This window comes from Sabethes cyaneus, chromosome 2, assembly GCF_943734655.1.
Source record: "Sabethes cyaneus chromosome 2, idSabCyanKW18_F2, whole genome shotgun sequence".
NCBI lineage: Eukaryota > Metazoa > Arthropoda > Insecta > Diptera > Culicidae > Sabethes > Sabethes cyaneus.
The window spans coordinates 152,919,616-152,936,730 of NC_071354.1; the positions used below are offsets into that span (position 1 = coordinate 152,919,616).

General features: G+C 40.0%; 3 protein-coding genes across 13 annotated transcripts in view; 2 read left to right on the plus strand and 1 right to left on the minus strand.

Moving 5' to 3' along the window:
* Nucleotides 1-9,025, plus strand: part of LOC128733642 (ankyrin repeat domain-containing protein 11-like) — a 68,721-nt gene extending 59,696 nt beyond the window's left edge. For all 11 annotated transcript variants that reach the window (XM_053827370.1, XM_053827371.1, XM_053827373.1 and 8 more), the window contains 2 exons: nt 4,331-5,213; nt 7,476-9,025. In XM_053827370.1, the coding sequence (XP_053683345.1) occupies nt 4,331-5,213; nt 7,476-8,892 (2,300 nt within the window). In that variant the 3' untranslated portion in view covers nt 8,893-9,025. The remainder of the gene's footprint in view (nt 1-4,330; nt 5,214-7,475) is intronic.
* Nucleotides 9,026-11,886: 2,861 nt separating this feature from the next.
* LOC128738320 (cytoplasmic tRNA 2-thiolation protein 2) lies at nt 11,887-13,456 on the plus strand. The gene is made up of 2 exons (XM_053833367.1): nt 11,887-11,970; nt 12,035-13,456. Exon 2 carries the CDS (start codon nt 12,099-12,101, stop codon nt 13,434-13,436), a length of 1,338 nt encoding a protein of 445 aa, XP_053689342.1. The 5' UTR covers nt 11,887-11,970; nt 12,035-12,098; the 3' UTR covers nt 13,437-13,456.
* LOC128738321 (probable malonyl-CoA-acyl carrier protein transacylase, mitochondrial) lies at nt 13,454-14,879 on the minus strand. Its single transcript, XM_053833368.1, has 2 exons — nt 13,952-14,879; nt 13,454-13,887 (listed from the first exon to the last, which is right to left on the minus strand). The coding sequence occupies exons 1-2, from the start codon at nt 14,720-14,722 to the stop codon at nt 13,471-13,473; spliced, it is 1,188 nt and encodes a 395-aa protein (XP_053689343.1). The 5' UTR covers nt 14,723-14,879; the 3' UTR covers nt 13,454-13,470.
* Nucleotides 14,880-17,115: the final 2,236 nt, after the last annotated feature.

Here is a 17,115-nt window from a genome sequence, read left to right on the forward strand (position 1 = left end):
GCCATTATCGGACTCTCTCCATGCAAAATACACTAAAATTCCTATCATTGACCCGGTCGTTATTCTATTGTAAACCACAAGGGTCCATAAAAGGAAAATGAACATTTCAATCTGTTTTAAAAATATGTAAAAAATAGAGATTTGCAGCAGAAATTGATATATTTAGGCTTATTCGAAAGTTACTTATATTGTAAGTGCCATTGGTTGGGTGTTTAGCGTTACGAGTTCAAAATAATTTACCGAAAGGTCCACAAATGGTTGATTTACCCTATACCAGAATAATAATACTAAATTACTCTTGATATACAGATTGTGATAATTTGTAGAGGAGGTCGTCAGACTACTAATTTCGACTACATACTTAAAATATGTGTTTGAGCATTTAAAATATTTATAACTTGATTCCCGTAAGTCCTACAATTTTGATATGTTCAGTAACTTTACAGGACAAACAACTTTTCTGAAAACACAATATTGCTAAAGTCAATATTTAAAAAGTTAGATCTCAACGCCATCTATAGGAATAAAAATAGAACTACTTAACGTTTACAAAAGGGTGCGAAATTTTATAAAAAACAATGTTGCTGAAGACAATAAAGCTCTACGAAGCATATGAAAGAAGTTATGAGGTTTTGTCCGAGCACCTGATCAATCTGCCCCACTGTGCGTCCCCGACATCAAAAATGAAGGTACTTTCAGTTACACTTTTGGCTCTCTTTCCACTGATTTTCATTCGATGCAATTGGCCTTAAAAGAACCACATTAGATTGGCCTTTAATGGAAAAATAGGTTGGTAAGTTATGGTTCCATTTTCCCGGAGATATTCCAGATCGAGTTGGGATTTTTTTTGATATCATAAGTACCAGATGAAATAAAACTAGAAATTTGCTTGACAGCGTACGCAAAAACATCCATTTCATTTGTGGTTAATGGCGCTGGTTCATGTTCCACACTCCGGAACATCCGTTATCGGTTCTACCGGAACTCAAAATTGGTCATTTTTAAAAGAAATATAGCAAAAGTGGTATCAAATCACAGGATTTTTCAACACGAGTGCTTGGGTGGACTTTTGGATGTATTTTGAGCTGATCTGGACATTCTGGAATATCCGTTATCGGTTCTACCGGAACCCGAAATTGATAATTTTGAATTTTCTTCAATAATATGGCGAATGGGGTATCAAATTACAGCGTTTTTCAACGCGAGTTCTTGGGTGGAAATTTGGATATATTTTGTGCGAATCTGGACATTCAGAAATATCCGTTATCGGTTTTACCGGAACTCGGAAGTGTCCATTTCATATTTGCTTTGGAAACATGGCAAATGGGGTACCAAATCACAGGATTTTCAAACACGGTGGACACAGGATTTTTGGTGGTTTCTGTGATTTGATTTCTATACTTCCGAAAAAAATCCAAATAGCCAAGTCTGAGTTCTGGTAAAACCGATGCGGACATTCTGGAATGTCCAGATCGGCTCCAAAAGTCCATCCAAAAACTCGCATTGAAAAATCCTGTGATTTGCCATATTGCTGAAGAAAATTCAAAATGGCCAATATTGAGTTCCGGTGGAACCGTTGTACGCCGACGTACAAAACTGAAGTGTGTACAAAACACTAACCAGTCCTCTACGGCAGCGGTTCCCAACCTTTTTTGGTTCGCGAACCCCCTGGCGGAATTCCCTATACTATTCTACAGCGAACTAAATTTTTGATGAGCCCCTGGGGGTTCGCGCACCCCCATTTGGGAAACGCTGATCTACGGACTGGAGACAGTAACTTTGCTTACGGAAGACATACGTGCACTTGCCGTATTTCAACGAACCACACAAAACGTTCACACATTTTTGCAGAAGACCGTAAATCTCCAGGGTATTTCCTTGCAAAACAATTTTTACAGTTTTTTACAATTTTTCGAATAACCTACATTTCCTCTAGCATATCTATTTAATTTATCGCTTGGCTCTGGTATCTACCTTTCCTAAATGTTGGACGGAATGTTTCGTCTATCCTGTGCACAAAAAAGGAAACAAGGCAAGCTGCTGCAATTACTGTGGATTATAGCTTCTTTAAGCTCTCCCAGTTGTTTGAAGAAATTACACTCAACTTTTTCACTCTCAACTGCCGTCGTTATATCACGGATGAACAACATGGTTTGGTCTCCAAGTGTAGAGCACTTGGACACCCATCCTTAGATTAAATTAAAAAACACCAATCTTATGGTTCATCCACAACCCGTGCGGTGCAACAACGTCTCCAAGTAGATGCCATATACACAGATTTTTCTGCTGCTTTCGATAAATTAAACCACCAAATTGCAATTGTCAAACTTGAACGCCTTGGATTTTCCGGTTTTTTTTATTTGGGTAGACCAAAAATTAACCAAAATTACCAATCCGCAATCCACATTTTTTGTCGCAACATGTGAAGTTTCACAAGGAAACTTTCTAGGTCCCTACATATTTCTGCTATACCTCAATGACATTCATTTATCACTTAAATGACAGAAATTATTATAGCCTGCCCTCACACTGTCTCACATTATACATAACCTGTGGGCTTAAACTTTCTTCAAGAACAACTGGATAGCTTTTCCTCTTGGTGTTCTACTAACAGAATGATTTTGAATGTATCAAAATGCAATGAGTTTCGGAAGAAAATTATCTATAACTCACTCGATGGATATAAAGATTTCATTTCTTCAGCAAAGTTGCAGCTCTTGCCCTTTTGGACCACTCAAATACGGTGTTTATTGGCCTTCAAAAAAGCACTAGCAAATAATGGGAATATCATTTGTTTTTAATCTTTGACGAGAAGCACAAAATATTGGGCTAATTCGGGTTGATGATAAAAGTAAACCTGGCCATATTTTGCTACAAAACTGCATGTGGTGGAAAAAATTTAAAAATGCATATAAAGTACCAAAAAAGCATAGGCCTTGGGCTTAAACGTCCTTTCTGCGACTTGATCTTTTTTTATCGACAAACTACACAGCCGGATATTAGAATACGGGACAGTTATCGGGCTAGTGCAACAATCCTATCGATTCGAACATACGATGACTGGTTTGTTAGACCAGCATCGTACTTCGAAACCAATGAAGTGGTAGAAAGTGCACGTCAAAAAATTTTATAAATTAATTTAAAGTTCAGGGATATTGTTTGTCTTTAAGCGAGTAAATATTTTTGGACACTTTAACAAAATATATGTATTTTTATTTTTATTTTTATTAGGTTTTTAATTAAGGAGCCAATACTAATTTCTTATTGCATTTTGGCCTTTTTTGAAATTTGTAAATTATATTCAGCGCATCAAAAAGCATAGATTTCTCGTGAAATATAGAATGCAAATAAACATTTTTGTAGACCTGTGTAATTAGATATACAAAAGATGTCTTCTATTACTGTAATTTACAACAGTGTAAAGTTCAGTAGATCAAGCTCTTTATTAAAGTTGCTGCTTTGTTCTATGCAACGGAACAGTTTTTAGTTAGGGCTAAGAGAACGATGTGACAATGGAAAATATTTCGAAGATTGAGTTGTGTCTGGTTTCTTGATCGCTGATGGGTATCTTTTGTGTTTGAAGGTTAATAAACTCTATTCATTTTGACCGATTTTAGTGCTCTTGGTTTTATCTGATAAACATAATGTCAAATATAGTCATTGCTTTGGAAATTTGGTTTTCAAAGCTATGGATTAGCTCAAAAGGTATGCATTTATAAGAAGTGTGTTTCATGATAAATGAAAAATTATATCTCTGTTGCATGGATGAGCAAGTTTCAGGTGGAAGCGGAGAAAATATTTTTTGGTCGAAATCATTTTTCACCGATCATACTTATAAATTACTTGGTTTCTCGCAAAACTCAGTCAAAACATTGCAAATTGCTTTCAATAAGTAGTAAGTCAACACAACTGCAACTCTGTCAATACCAATCATTTAAGTACCTAGTTTTAGTTTTTTATCCGAAAGTGCTAAATCACTTATACTACCAACCAGGGCGAGATAGCTAAACAGATTCAATGTTTTTTGAAATTCTAAAAATCAATTATGCTTGTCCAAACATTACCTCGTTTGTGCCTGCTTATTTAAAATATTCATAGCAAACCTACGTTTGAAATAAAGTTTCAAGAGCTCATAAAGTAAAAAAAAAATATTTTAATCGCATTTTACAATTTTTCTCTAGTTTCTCCGTTATGTAAATTGCCACTATTAGTTTTCAAACTAACAGATAACGGTTTACATTAGTTACAACAAGAAATTAACTTTCATCTTATACCGCTACCTAATAGAATGTATTTTTCACATTTGAATTGTTATTTATTTTCGTTCCAGACAATGCGGCTAACCGTCTTCAGCAGCAGATGAAGAAACCATCGGAAGGTGGAAACCCCAAGAAAAACTCGAACCAGGACAGCGATGCGGATGACACCGCCAGCAGCAGCGGAGGAGCCACCAGCGCGTCGATGGCTCCTTCGGCTGTGAATAAAGACGAGGATGATATTTATGAGTTTAAATCAACCCCGAAGGATTCCGGATCCAGCTCCAGCGACGAAAAGGAGAGCAACTGCGATAAGAACGAAAAATCAACTGCAGAAAAGAACAACGCCAGTGGAGGTGATGGAGATTCCAATCCAATCAGTGGAACTTCTGGGTCAGCAAATTCCGGGAGCGGAAATGCTGGTATTTCAAAGCGACCGTTCTCGGAGGTAAGCGATCCATTGGAAGACAGTAGCAGCGCGCCGAATGATGATGACAACAAAAGGAAGAAAAGAAAGGATTCGGACACAACTAACAAGGAAACCACGAAAGGAGGAGCGGGAGCAAATCGTGGTTCCGCACCACGGTTGGAAAAAAGCAGTAAATCGTCAGGACCACCGTCAAAGAATCTTAGCTTGGCGGGAAAAAGCGCTCTAGATCGAAAGAGTCCGTGCGCAAGTCCCAAACCGTCTACCGGAAGCACAGTAGGCTCGACAAGTAAGGGATCCACCAACAGTAACGCCAACGACAGTGACGTCGAAGGCGATGACAGCAGTAATAAAAACAGCGATACAAGTTTCCCAAGTGGTGGTGGACCAAAGGTTCCTCCACTGAAGATTGTCATACCGCAGCAAAATACCAGCGGTGATGCTGATGCCGGAGGAAGCTCCCGGAATGGCAAGAATGCTTCAGCACGAAACCATGCAGCGCTTCCGTACGTAGTTGCATCGTCCAACAGGTATGCACTAAAACAGTTTTCTTTAACAATAGCTTTTGTGACTTTAATTTCTTTTCGTCATTCCCAACCTTGTTTTCTCTAAAATATACCTTCTTCATACTGCCTTCATAAAACAACGAAAATATTTGTCCATAATACTTTTTGTGTTGCTAAAGTATCATCTTCTCGGAAAAGTCATTTTCGTGCATTATTTTTCATAGCTCATCACGGTCAATCGTAATCGAAATCGTATCATAATTCATAGGCTTCAAGACCGTCAATAAATAAGTGGGCCGTAGTTAGTTGGTATTCGCGACATTTTTGCAGAAGCTGCCGCAATACAAAATTTGGTCCGTAGCTCGGCTCCAAAAGTGATTTGATAACTTCCCATAACCTTCTTGCTAGCGGCGATAAATAGCGAAATTTGAGCTAAGGAAACACCCGGCAGGCGCTGTTGAGAATACTAGCTCTCACGTTTTAATTTATGGTCCTATTTTTTTAAATATTGAACACCTTTCATTGCTCCGGTAGCTGTTCTGATTTGATTTGACTTGTCTTTTTGTTCTGTTTGCCAGATTTTGACTATGACTTGTTGTTTTTGAGCCACTTGATGATGTCGACCACTTTACCCATAGTGAAAACCGGCACTTCAGTTCTTCTAGGCGGCGCTTCTTATTTCCTAAGAAGTGGGTTTGGTGTCCTCGATTCTATCTATCTAGCTTCATGTGTTAATGTTTATATTGCAAAAATCTCAACCCTGTTTGTTTCCTGTTGTCAACACTGTTTGTATCCTGTAGTTATATTCTTTGCGAGATGCACGTAAGACCTTGCATCAACCCTTTGTCTCACCGAAGAACCATCGTGAAAGTACTGTTTAACGTCCAACACACGCGCGAGGAAGACGATTTACCCTTCCTGTTATCCATATTTCTGTTAGCACATGACGAAGGTTTCACCACGGTTGGTTATCAGATCTCCCTTACCCGTAGCCCAGTTGGCATCAGTCGTAGTTAGGAATAGGATTTACAGAAGAAGAGACTAAGGATCACCAAGGTGTCTGTAATATTTTAGCAGATGTGCGAAGCACCAGTGGCATGCATTGTCTAGTCTCAAGGCAACCAGTGCACAGTGATTTGAATGCTCGGAATCGTGAATTTTTTTAATAACTCCAGCGTTTTTTCAATATGGCGCCTTCGAAAGAATTTCTGTATATCAATAGTCGTAACGACTGGTGGTTAGTATTAGTTCGGAACTCAAACACAAATGCCGCTGCAAAATTAAACTTTCTAATTTGCTGATATAGAGCTATAATATGTTTGAGAAAGTTGTAGATAATATTATTATGAAGCTTTTTGCTGAAATCATTATTCCTCTAAGTATCACAGTTTCAAAAATATTAGGCGTCCTTCATGACGGACCCCCAAAAATCGCTATAGCTTCACTTCACTATAGCTTCAAAACTATGTGATTTAGGGATGGACATATTTATTTACAATTCTGTGGTCATTTACCTGAAATTAAAAATACCTAACATTACGAGTTGACGAAAAAGTCTTCCATTTAATTCTGTTACATAACAAAAATCTAACACAATATTCCCGTATTCAAGATAACTCGTATTCGAGATTCTGGTAAGACGCTAATGACTTTCAATTACCTGCAAGTAGGGCCAAGCCTTGGGTATAACCGTCTTTAACCTTTCGTTACTCGCGCCAACTTGGCTGAAACTTAACAGAATTCACTCGAATACTAATTCCACTTGGTGATAAACTTATGAAACTTCTTCCACCGTTCGAAAGATCTTGGTCTGCGTATCAACTTTACTGTAAACAGTAATTTTCTTTGTTGTTGGAATCCCGAGATATACCGAGATAAAGTTAACGGTTCACAGACGTTGTACAAAATACAACCGCGCGAGCAATGGAGGGTTAAGACATTACCCTTCTTTATCGACAGGCTTCGCAGTCGGTTATTAGAGTACAGGACAATTACAGGGCTAGTGTAAGTGCCATTTTAAACTCTAGCAGTACTGCACAGCCGAGATTAGAACATACGACGACAACAGGGCGATGAGATGTAGTAAACATTATGATATATGTCTCCAAAAGAACACTATGAAAAAAAAATACTATGAAAAAAGTTATTAAAAAAGTTCACGATTCCGAGCTAGCAAACAATCATTCTGTCCAAAATTTATATTTCTCTGGTTCCTAACTATAATAATTTTCATTTCCTTACTAGTCAAATATACACACTAACCAAGCACGCATCTTTTTGTTACAGTAATGATTCCAGTGCTGACAAGGAGAGCACCTCATCCCGTTCCGCCAGTCCGTCGGATTCGAAAAGCTCCGACGAAAAAACAACTTCAAAATCGAGTGAAGACCGCGCCCAAGCTCGCGTACTGCGAAGCCACCGAGGCGGGGGAACCGGTTCGTCCGAAGGCGACAGAAGTCGCAGCAAGGATAATCAAAGTGATCGTTCGGTAGACCGTTCGAACAACTCGTCTCCACAATTGCAACAAAGCAGCGCGGTACCTTCTCCGGCTTCCAACAGCGGCGACGCTGCTGTCGGTGGTGGTGCAGGCGGAGGTAGCTGTTCAAGTACCGGTGGTGGCACTTCTAGCAAGGATAGTAACCACGCAAGCCCTGCCGGCGGCAATCAAAAGGAAACAGAAACAGAAAACGGAACGAATTGTGGAAGCAACAACAATCCCAAAAGCCCACCTGTTTCGACAACATCATCTACTTCTACCACAACGACAACTAGCAGTACAAGTGGTGCTAGCACAAGTTCAACTTTAAACCAGAACAATCAATCTACCAGCACAAGTTCCAGCACCACATTGGAAACGGCAGTACACCCGCGCAAGAGAAAAATTAAAACTAGTAAGGAAACGTCATCTACTACGTCCTCCAGCTCATCCGCTGTTTCGACATCTACTGCATCAGCATCCTCATCAAACGAAGAGAAAAAAGAAATCAAGGACGAAACTCCAGACGTGCACCCACACGATCAGCCAATCACTAACTGCTATCAAATGTTTTTGAACATTCGACGTCAAATCGAACGACGACAGCGTTGTCTTTTCCCGGTACAACCGAAACCACCACAAGGTTTCAAAGATTATCTGCTGAATCGTTGCGCCTACGCTCTGGCTGGTAAAACACCTTCTGAGCCGAATATACAACCACCAGCAACGTTACAGCCTCAGATGAAAGATATTTTTACCCTCCAGGAAAAAGAGCGTCACAAGCTGAAGATGCAGCACATTGTTGAAAAAGAGAAGCTTGTGCTAGCTGTTGAGCAGGAAATATTGCGAGTCCATGGTCGCGCCGCTCGGGCTCTAGCCAATCAGTCATTGCCCTTCTCTGTGTGTACTATTCTAAAGGATGAAGAAGTGTACAACATAATTACTCCAGAGCAGGAGGAGAAAGACCGTAATGCAAGATCCCGGTATAACGGTCGTCTGTTTCTCAGTTGGTTACAGGATGTCGATGACAAATGGGAAAAAATTAAGGAAGCTATGCTACTGCGGCACCATAATGAAGCCGAAAGCTTACACGCGGTCCAGAAGATGGACTGGGAGTGGAAGATGAAGGAAAATTCACTTTGTGAGTTTAAGGCTAAGCCGGTGATCGACGACGTCCATGTGCCGATGGTGAATGTAAGCGACGATTTCGATCTACTGCCGGCTTAAGAATTGTTTTAATGGCGAGCGTAAAGCATATGACACTCATAGGTAAGATACGTAGACGATATTCCTGTAGACGTACGGACAGTATAGAGAGTACTGTATTTTTGTGTAAGACGATACTTGAAATAGATTAGCTTAAGAATGATTAAACATTTTAATCAAAATAAAAGCTTGTATTTTTACTATTCGGTTTTGGAAGTTGAAATTGTTCCTAGAGGGCACCACATGCACAGAGAATAGTACATAAAGGAAAAACCGCTTCTAGCAACCATTCATAACTATTACTATCATAGTATCATCACTAACTATCAGCCAGCTGCGGAAGAACTGGCTGCACGGATATCGTTGATTTTCAATCCTTTTCTATAGCTCACAAAGCAGATGGTTCCAGTTCACAAGGCAGGAAGCATTCACCTCGTTGTTAACTATCGTGGAATATTGATACTTGGTTGCCCAACCGTCCACCGTTTTCTGAGCAGTGCTGCAAAACTTTTGATCAATAAGTTTCGCGTAGTTTCGACGAGCGTCGTTCTACAACAAACCTAACGGGTTATAGCAACACGTTATTCGCTGTAGTTGAATCCCGTGCTCGAGAGCTCTTGTCTAGGTTGATCATGGAAGCTCGACAAAATTTAACGTCGCTTCGGGAGTTCTTCTAGGGAGCGTACTGGGCCCACTTATTTTTATGTTTTACGCTTGGTTTTACGTAAACAACTCATCGGCTGTCATCTGGAAAGTCATTCTTCGTTGACGACCTCAAACTCTTTCGAGTAATATCATCTGCCCTAGATTACGCAGCAACATTAATCAACTCTTGATGTGATGTGACGAAACCGAAATGCTTGTAGACATAAAGAAAAGCAAGGTAATATCTTTTACTCACTGTCAAAATACTACTGAATCCCATACAAGATTGCCTTGGCCATCCTTGAGGGTGAATTTCATACGTGACTTTGGTGTGATATTGAATAACAAGCTGCAATTCAACGAGCTTAGGCTTTTTCTGATATTCTAGGCGTCGTTCGTCGCCATACAGCATTCTTTACAGACGTCATAGATAGTCCTTAACCTTTCGTTACTCGCGCCAACATCGATTCATACTTATCGAAAAACTTATGAAACCTTGGAAATTAAATAAAAAGAAAACTTATCCAATTTAACTCTACTATGTCTATTTTATTCTTGACAGATACGTATTTCGAACTCGAACTCGAAAACAGACACTGAGGAAGCCTGCAAGTCGTAGGCGGAATAAGTATTTGTCAAGAATGAAATATACATAGTAGAATTAAATTGGATGAGTTTTCTTTTTATTTAATTTCCAGGTTTCGTATTCTACTAAAACGCTCCAAAAACTTCAGTTATGAAACCTTGTCTTTCGATTGAAAGATATTGGTCTGCAGATGAACCTGGCTGAAAACAGTGATTTTCTTTATTGCCAGAGTTCCGCGATATACCGAGTCAAAGTTAACGTTCCACAGGTGTTGTATTTACAAAATACAACATCGCGAGAAATCGTGGGTTAAGACGGCATTGACTTTTCTAGTTTCATCTTCGCAGGGTTCAATTTCGGCGGCTAATCGAAAGTGACCACAAAGTAGAGTTGTAGAAAAATGGAGATAGAGATAGTTACCGAGTCTACTTTGACAAGCGAATGGTCATGGGTTGGAATCTTAGTAGAATCAGGCCATTCGATGTCAAGGTGACTTTCGCATGGGTTTATTCTCAGGCCCCTCATCACCTTTCCTTCATGCTGATTTCTATATAATCCTGATATGGCCTATTGACAGTGCAAAAATGAGACCCTTGTAGTAAAATGCACTGGTTTGGCCACGCCAGGGGTGGCTCCCATAATTGGGGACTGCGCGCTGTCATGTGGAACGAGGTGGGTAAAGTAGAAAAAGCATTGAAGGGTACCTAATTACACACAAGCACGCATAAAATTCAATAAGCATATCGCTCAATCAATAGCGATTATAGCAAAAATAAAAATGCACTGCGGGTTACACAGCAAACACCCGGGCGATATCGCAATAGATCAACGGTACTGGTCGCAGTGATGAGTCCATACACACCAAAAAGCACCGAATTCGGTAAAATTTTACCGAAATTTAAACAGCTGAACGTTCGGTAAAAATTTCGATGGTGCCAGATCATTAATAATGTTTGGTGCAATAAAAAATTTTAACCAACGTTCTGCACCCCGCTGTCACAAATGTCATTCCCATACATTTTTCGTGTAGCCAACATCTCATCTAGCCCACAACAAACTTTGCCTCGGACAAAATGTATTTGTGAGTAGCCCGCTCTAACTTCAGCCTCGGATGAATCTGTATTGGTAAGCTCCCGAACAAAGTTACTTTTTTGCTTTTTTTCTTTTTGTGTCGGACGTGTAGGAAGCGTAAAAAGATGTTAGCTACTTCTTTACCCTTCAGTTTCATACGCCTGACGTTCTGCTGTTTAGATTTCGGTAAAATTTTTCCGAACCAATTAAGTGTGTACAGGAAAAAAAAAGCATAACACTGGAGAGTAGAGAAATGAGGGTTAAGGTTCAGCAGGTTTTTAGTTCAAATAGAAAAATCAGGAAAAATCAGGATTTTTTTTCCAAAATCAGGGGTGACATTGCGCATCTCGTTTTGATTGATTTTGGTTCGTTTCGACCACGTTAAACAAATGGGGGTCTCGAACCAAAATCACTCGAAACGAGAATCGCAATGTCACCCCAGGATAAAACTTGTCAGGATATCAGGAAATACACCAAAAATCTAGATAATCCTGAAAAATCAGGAACATTGGCATCTCTGGGTTGGGGGCTTCGCGAAAATGGCGTTTTTGGTGTTACGTGATATTTAAACGGTTCCTTACTGCGTCAATCTGACTCATACATGTGTTATTTTTTTAGGCGTGCATGACAGTTGTTTTTGTCGAAGTGTCAATGTCAAGTCAATGAATGCACGCAGTTCTATTTTTGTTTTCCGAAATCCGAATTTCAGCACGCTGTATCATTCGTTTCTTGTGATTCTAGTCTGAGAGTTTTGAACATTTTTGCGATTCTAGCTACAAAAAAAAAACAAAATAAAGGTGTGAACTTTAATTATAGGTATTACAAGCAATAGAAGATAACAATGATAATTTAACCTCTCAGGTTCCATTCCGTAACCAAAAATTATACTAAAGTGGCATAGCTTGGATTGCGACCGCGACTACAAATGTGTAGCATAGGCGAAGATGACTTCGGGGACGACGGTGGTTTACATGCGATGCAAGAGGACTCAGCTACAGCCAGCGGATCCAGTTTTGCCGAGGGAGCCATGTGCCAACAGTGCAACCAAAATCAAGCTGTTTTGAAATTACGAATTAAGGAACCACAGTGCCGAAGCTGTTTTTTACATTACGCCCGTCATAAGTTTCGAGCATCACTTGGCTCAACAAAGATCGTTCGCCGAGGATCGAATGTCCTGGTAGTGTTCGACGGATCCCGTCAAAATATTACTATGCTAGATATGATTCAATATGGCTTAGAGCAAGAGTCGTTTAAAAAATTGAGAGTTAATCCGGTTTTATTGTTTGTGAGTGAAGATTTTCTGTCTGGAAACCAGGATTCATATAGGAAAAAGATAGAAGCAAAACTGGACTTGATGAAGCAGTTCAAATATCCTTCCTATATTGCCGTGCTCGGGGGACGCAAATGCTTCCAGATAGACGAAGAATTTTTAGAGCTTTTGCAATCAGAAGGAGAAAAATTTGTTGCCGTTTTAAGTGGAATCAAAAGCATAACAGAAAAACAAGATTTCATTGAACAAACCAGAAAGCATACGTACAAAACTATGGCCAAAAAGCTTGAGTGCGGATATGTGTTTTTGTCTGATATCGGGTTGAACCTCGCTAAAACCTTGCTCTCAAACGTGGCTCTTGGCAGAGGTCGATCCTTGGCATTGGACGTTGCTTTTTGTGACGACAGAGACGACCAGGTTAAGCTCATACGACCAATGAGAGATTTAAATCCGGATGAAATTGAAAATTATGTTTTATTTTCGGAAAATTCGTTGAGGTTTTTGGATCCTGAAGATCCTTTCAAAGAAAAAGCCAGTTTGCAGAGTTTGACTTCTAAATTTGTGGATGGATTGCAGGAAAGGTTTTCTGCAACTGTTTCGACGGTTTTTCGAACTGGTGATAAATTAGCGGTACCAAAGAACATGGCTGCTGGTGCAAATGATACAGAAGAAGAGGATCTCCTCGGATTATTTGATAAAACGTTAAAAATTGGAGAAACAAGCGCCGCATGTTTGAGATGCAAATTTTGTCATGGGGAACTGGATTTCCACGACTCAGATACACTTTATGCTACCGAATTCTCCCGAATCGTATCGTCTCGTATTAATGTAACGCAGAGCCATGAAGAACTCGTAGAGAGCACATATTTGATGGAGAAAGATGCACACAAAGCTGTTGTGGGCGAGTTGGACCAAGAAGATGACATTGGGCCTTTGAAAAAGGAGCTCTGTCATAGTTGTAGAAACATATTTTTAGATTTTGAAATGAAATGACGCATAATAAAGTTAGATTATATTTATTTCACTTTTAGGCCTGTATGCAAAACGTTGAGTCCCATGCTTTGGCATTGACTTTTTTTAGAATTGCTTTTAATCCTTCTCCTGGTCCACATTCAAATGTTCGAGGAAAATATTCGCCAACTTTTCGTTCGAATAAACAGTGTAGCGTTTGTTCCCACTTAACGGGCCGTACGATCTGTTTGGGTAATTGGTTTAAAATGTGACCAGCATTTCGGTATCGCTTGCCATCAACATTCGAATGCACGCTTATAATAGGATCTTGTATTTTGATCTTTTTCAATGCTTGGGCAAACGGTTCCACTGCCGACGCCATCAGCTCGGTGTGAAATGCTCCACTAACTGGAAGACGTTTGATGCGCTTTATGCCATACAGTTTCATGTTGGCTTCAAGGTACTTGAGAGCTTCCTCACTGCCAGCAATGACCTATTAGGAATACAAGAAATAGTTTAGTAAAATCTATAAAAAAAAAAGATTACCGTTAATGTACCTTGCAGCTGGGATAGAGATAATTTGCTATTTTGCACTCGGGGCTTTCAACTCCACGTTGGATGCACCAATTTATCGCTTCTTTACATGCTATTCCCAGCTTCGCGTCGGGACTGTAAAGAACAGTAGCCATGAAACCTTTATTGCGTTCGCTAGCCAACTGCATCGCTTCTGCCCGAACCTGTACCAATCGAAGAGCTCGATCGAAGGGCAAGGCATCCGCAAACACCAATGCAGTAATCTCCCCCAAACTAAAGCCTGCTGTTGCAAAACAATTATCGATTGCATTTGGCCTTTCTTCCTTAAGTTGTTCCAATGCAGCCAACGAAGAAACCAGAATGGCTGGCTGACTGTAGACTGTTTGGTCTAACTTACTCTGGGGGCCTTCTTTACAAAGTTTAAGTAAATCATAGCCTAGTACTTCGTTTGCTAGAGCAAAAATATCCCGTGCTCCAGGATATTTAAGCAGTCTAGTTGCCATTCCGACGTATTGTGTCCCTTGACCAGGGAAGAGGATTATACTGGTTTCACGGGGATCGATTCGAGGTCTTGTGGATTTCATCGCTTGACTACGATGAAAATGGGTGCCTTCCACGTACGGAAGTGTAGCCCAGGAGTCCTGTTCATTGTGCGGTCGAACGTTATCAAACGTTGCAGCATTATCTAGTAAATCTTGCACTTTATCGACACCTAGGCTTGCCGGTTTGTCAGAGGATTTGTTGCAAAACAAACGGCTGTAGTTGCACAGCTTCCGAACCGACTTTCTGTACATTATGAATCGTTGAGCAAATGCTTATAAAAAATCATCGGCCGAAATTTATTAGGATTTTAGTCTTTCAGTAAACTAACACGTAGCGAACATTGGTGCAGAGCATTCAACCAGGAACAAAAATCCAAGAAAATAGATTATAGTAAACAAAATAATTTTTACACTCTTTATCACCTTTCACGTGCAAAACATTATGAGATGAGCAAGATGAGTGAAGAGCGAAAAGGTGAAAATGTCAAAGATCGAGCGAGATGGATTTGTATACGCTTGGCAAATTTAAGTTTCAAAAAGGGTAAAATTCACTGATGGGATATTACCCGCTTAGGCGCGTCCGGCAGAAATCGAACAAAAATCTGGCAGCGAAAAACTTTTTCTGCCAGACATTCTGCTGGATTTCTGGCCGCCGTTACCCGTGAAAACTTGCAGAAATGACCACACGCAAAATAATCCACACGTTCTTTCCACGTGAAAAATCACGTAAATTACTCTACAAGGAGTTACGTGACTCAGTTGAACATTATTGGAAAATACAATAAAATCTATCTGATTTCACGTAAATGCACGCATACTAATGCAAACTTGAATTCGCACGAACGCAATATATAGCGTCCGCCATTATAGCGCGTGAAAAGCTGGATAATGGCGGACGCTATTAATTGTGTTCGTATTATGCGAACAATCTTTTTGACAACTCTGCATCCATCAAAACTGGGCGCTCTTCTCCTGTACGGCAGTGTTGCTCTTTCTTTCGTTTACGCAAAAGAACGAGAGCAATAATTTTATTTACATTTCGCACATTTTTGCTTTCCTTCTTTGGCCAGTAAGTTTGACTTAGAAATATCCAGCTTTTTACGCGCTATAATGGTGGCCGCTATAAATTGTGTTCGTAATATGCGACAATCTTTTTGACAACTCTGCATACATCAAATCTGGCCTTTTCTCTTGCAACACTACCGTGCTCTTTCTTTCGTTTACGTCAAAGAAGGAAAGCAAAACTGTGCGAAATGTAAACAAAACTATTGCCTTCCTTCTTTTGCGTAAACGAAAGAAAGAGCAACACTGCCGTACAGGAGAAGAGTGCCCATTTTTGATGTATGCAGAGTTGTCAAAAAGATGGTTCGCATATTACGAACACAATTTATAAGTATAAGTAGAGTCACTGCTAAAGCATACACCGTGCTTGGTTTTATGCGACGTCATGCGTCTGGATTCACTTACGTTTATTGCCTCAAGACGCTATATTGCTCTCTCGTACGCAGCATTTTGGAGTATGTTTCCCCGGTTTGGGCTCCTGCACACGTAACACAGATCCTTGCGATTGAGCGGATTCAGAAGAAATTTGTGCGATTCACCTTGCGTCAGCTACCGTGGAATGATCCAGTCAATCTTCCCAGTTACATAGACCGTTGTCAACTGATTAGCCTGGGTACACTCGCAGTCCGGCGCGTCAAACAGCAGCGTCTATTTATATTCGACCTAATAACAGACAATGTGGATTGCCCGGAACTCCTGTACCAGATACCGTGGAATGTACCTCCTCGTCGGCTTCGCAATCCACCGTTATTGGCCATCCAGAACACAGAACAAATTATGGTGTGAATAATTGTTTTAATGTCTGCTTGCGTTCCTTCAACGATGTTTGTAATGTGTTCGATTTTACTCTGTCTAGAAATGTGTTTAGTAGTAGAATCCGAGGCTTAAGTTAGTTATTAAGTAAACAATCTGTACGACGTAGTCGAAGATGGTGAAATAAATTAAATTAAATTAAATTAAATAACGGCCATCATTATAGCGCGGACGCTATTAACTGTGTTCGTATTATGCGAACAATCTTTTTGATAACACTGCATCCATCAAAACTGGGCACTCTTCTCTTGCAACACTACCGCCCAGTAAACCATTTGGTTTGTATATCTCGATTGCAGCTGAGGTATACGAAATCATATCTGAACGAAAAAGTTATATTTCACGCCATATCCAGCTTTTTACGCGCTATAATGGCGGACGCTATAAATTGAGTTCGTAATATGTGACCAATCTTTTTGACAACTCTGCATACATCAAAAATGGGCACTCTTCTCCTGTACGGCAGTGTTGCTCTTTCTTTCGTTTACGCAAAAGAAGGAAGGCAATAGTTTTGTTTACATTTCGCACAGTTTTGCTTTCCTTCTTTGACGTAAACGAAAGAAAGAGCACGGTAGTGTTGCAAGAGAAAAGGCCAGATTTGATGTATGCAGAGTTGTCAAAAAGATTGTCGCATATTACGAACACAATTTATAGCGGCCACCATTATAGCGCGTAAAAAGCTGGATATTTCTAAGTCAAACTTACTGGCATCCCTGATGGTGGTGAAGCAAAATCTCCAAATTCTCCAATTTTTTCATTCTCTCGGTGCA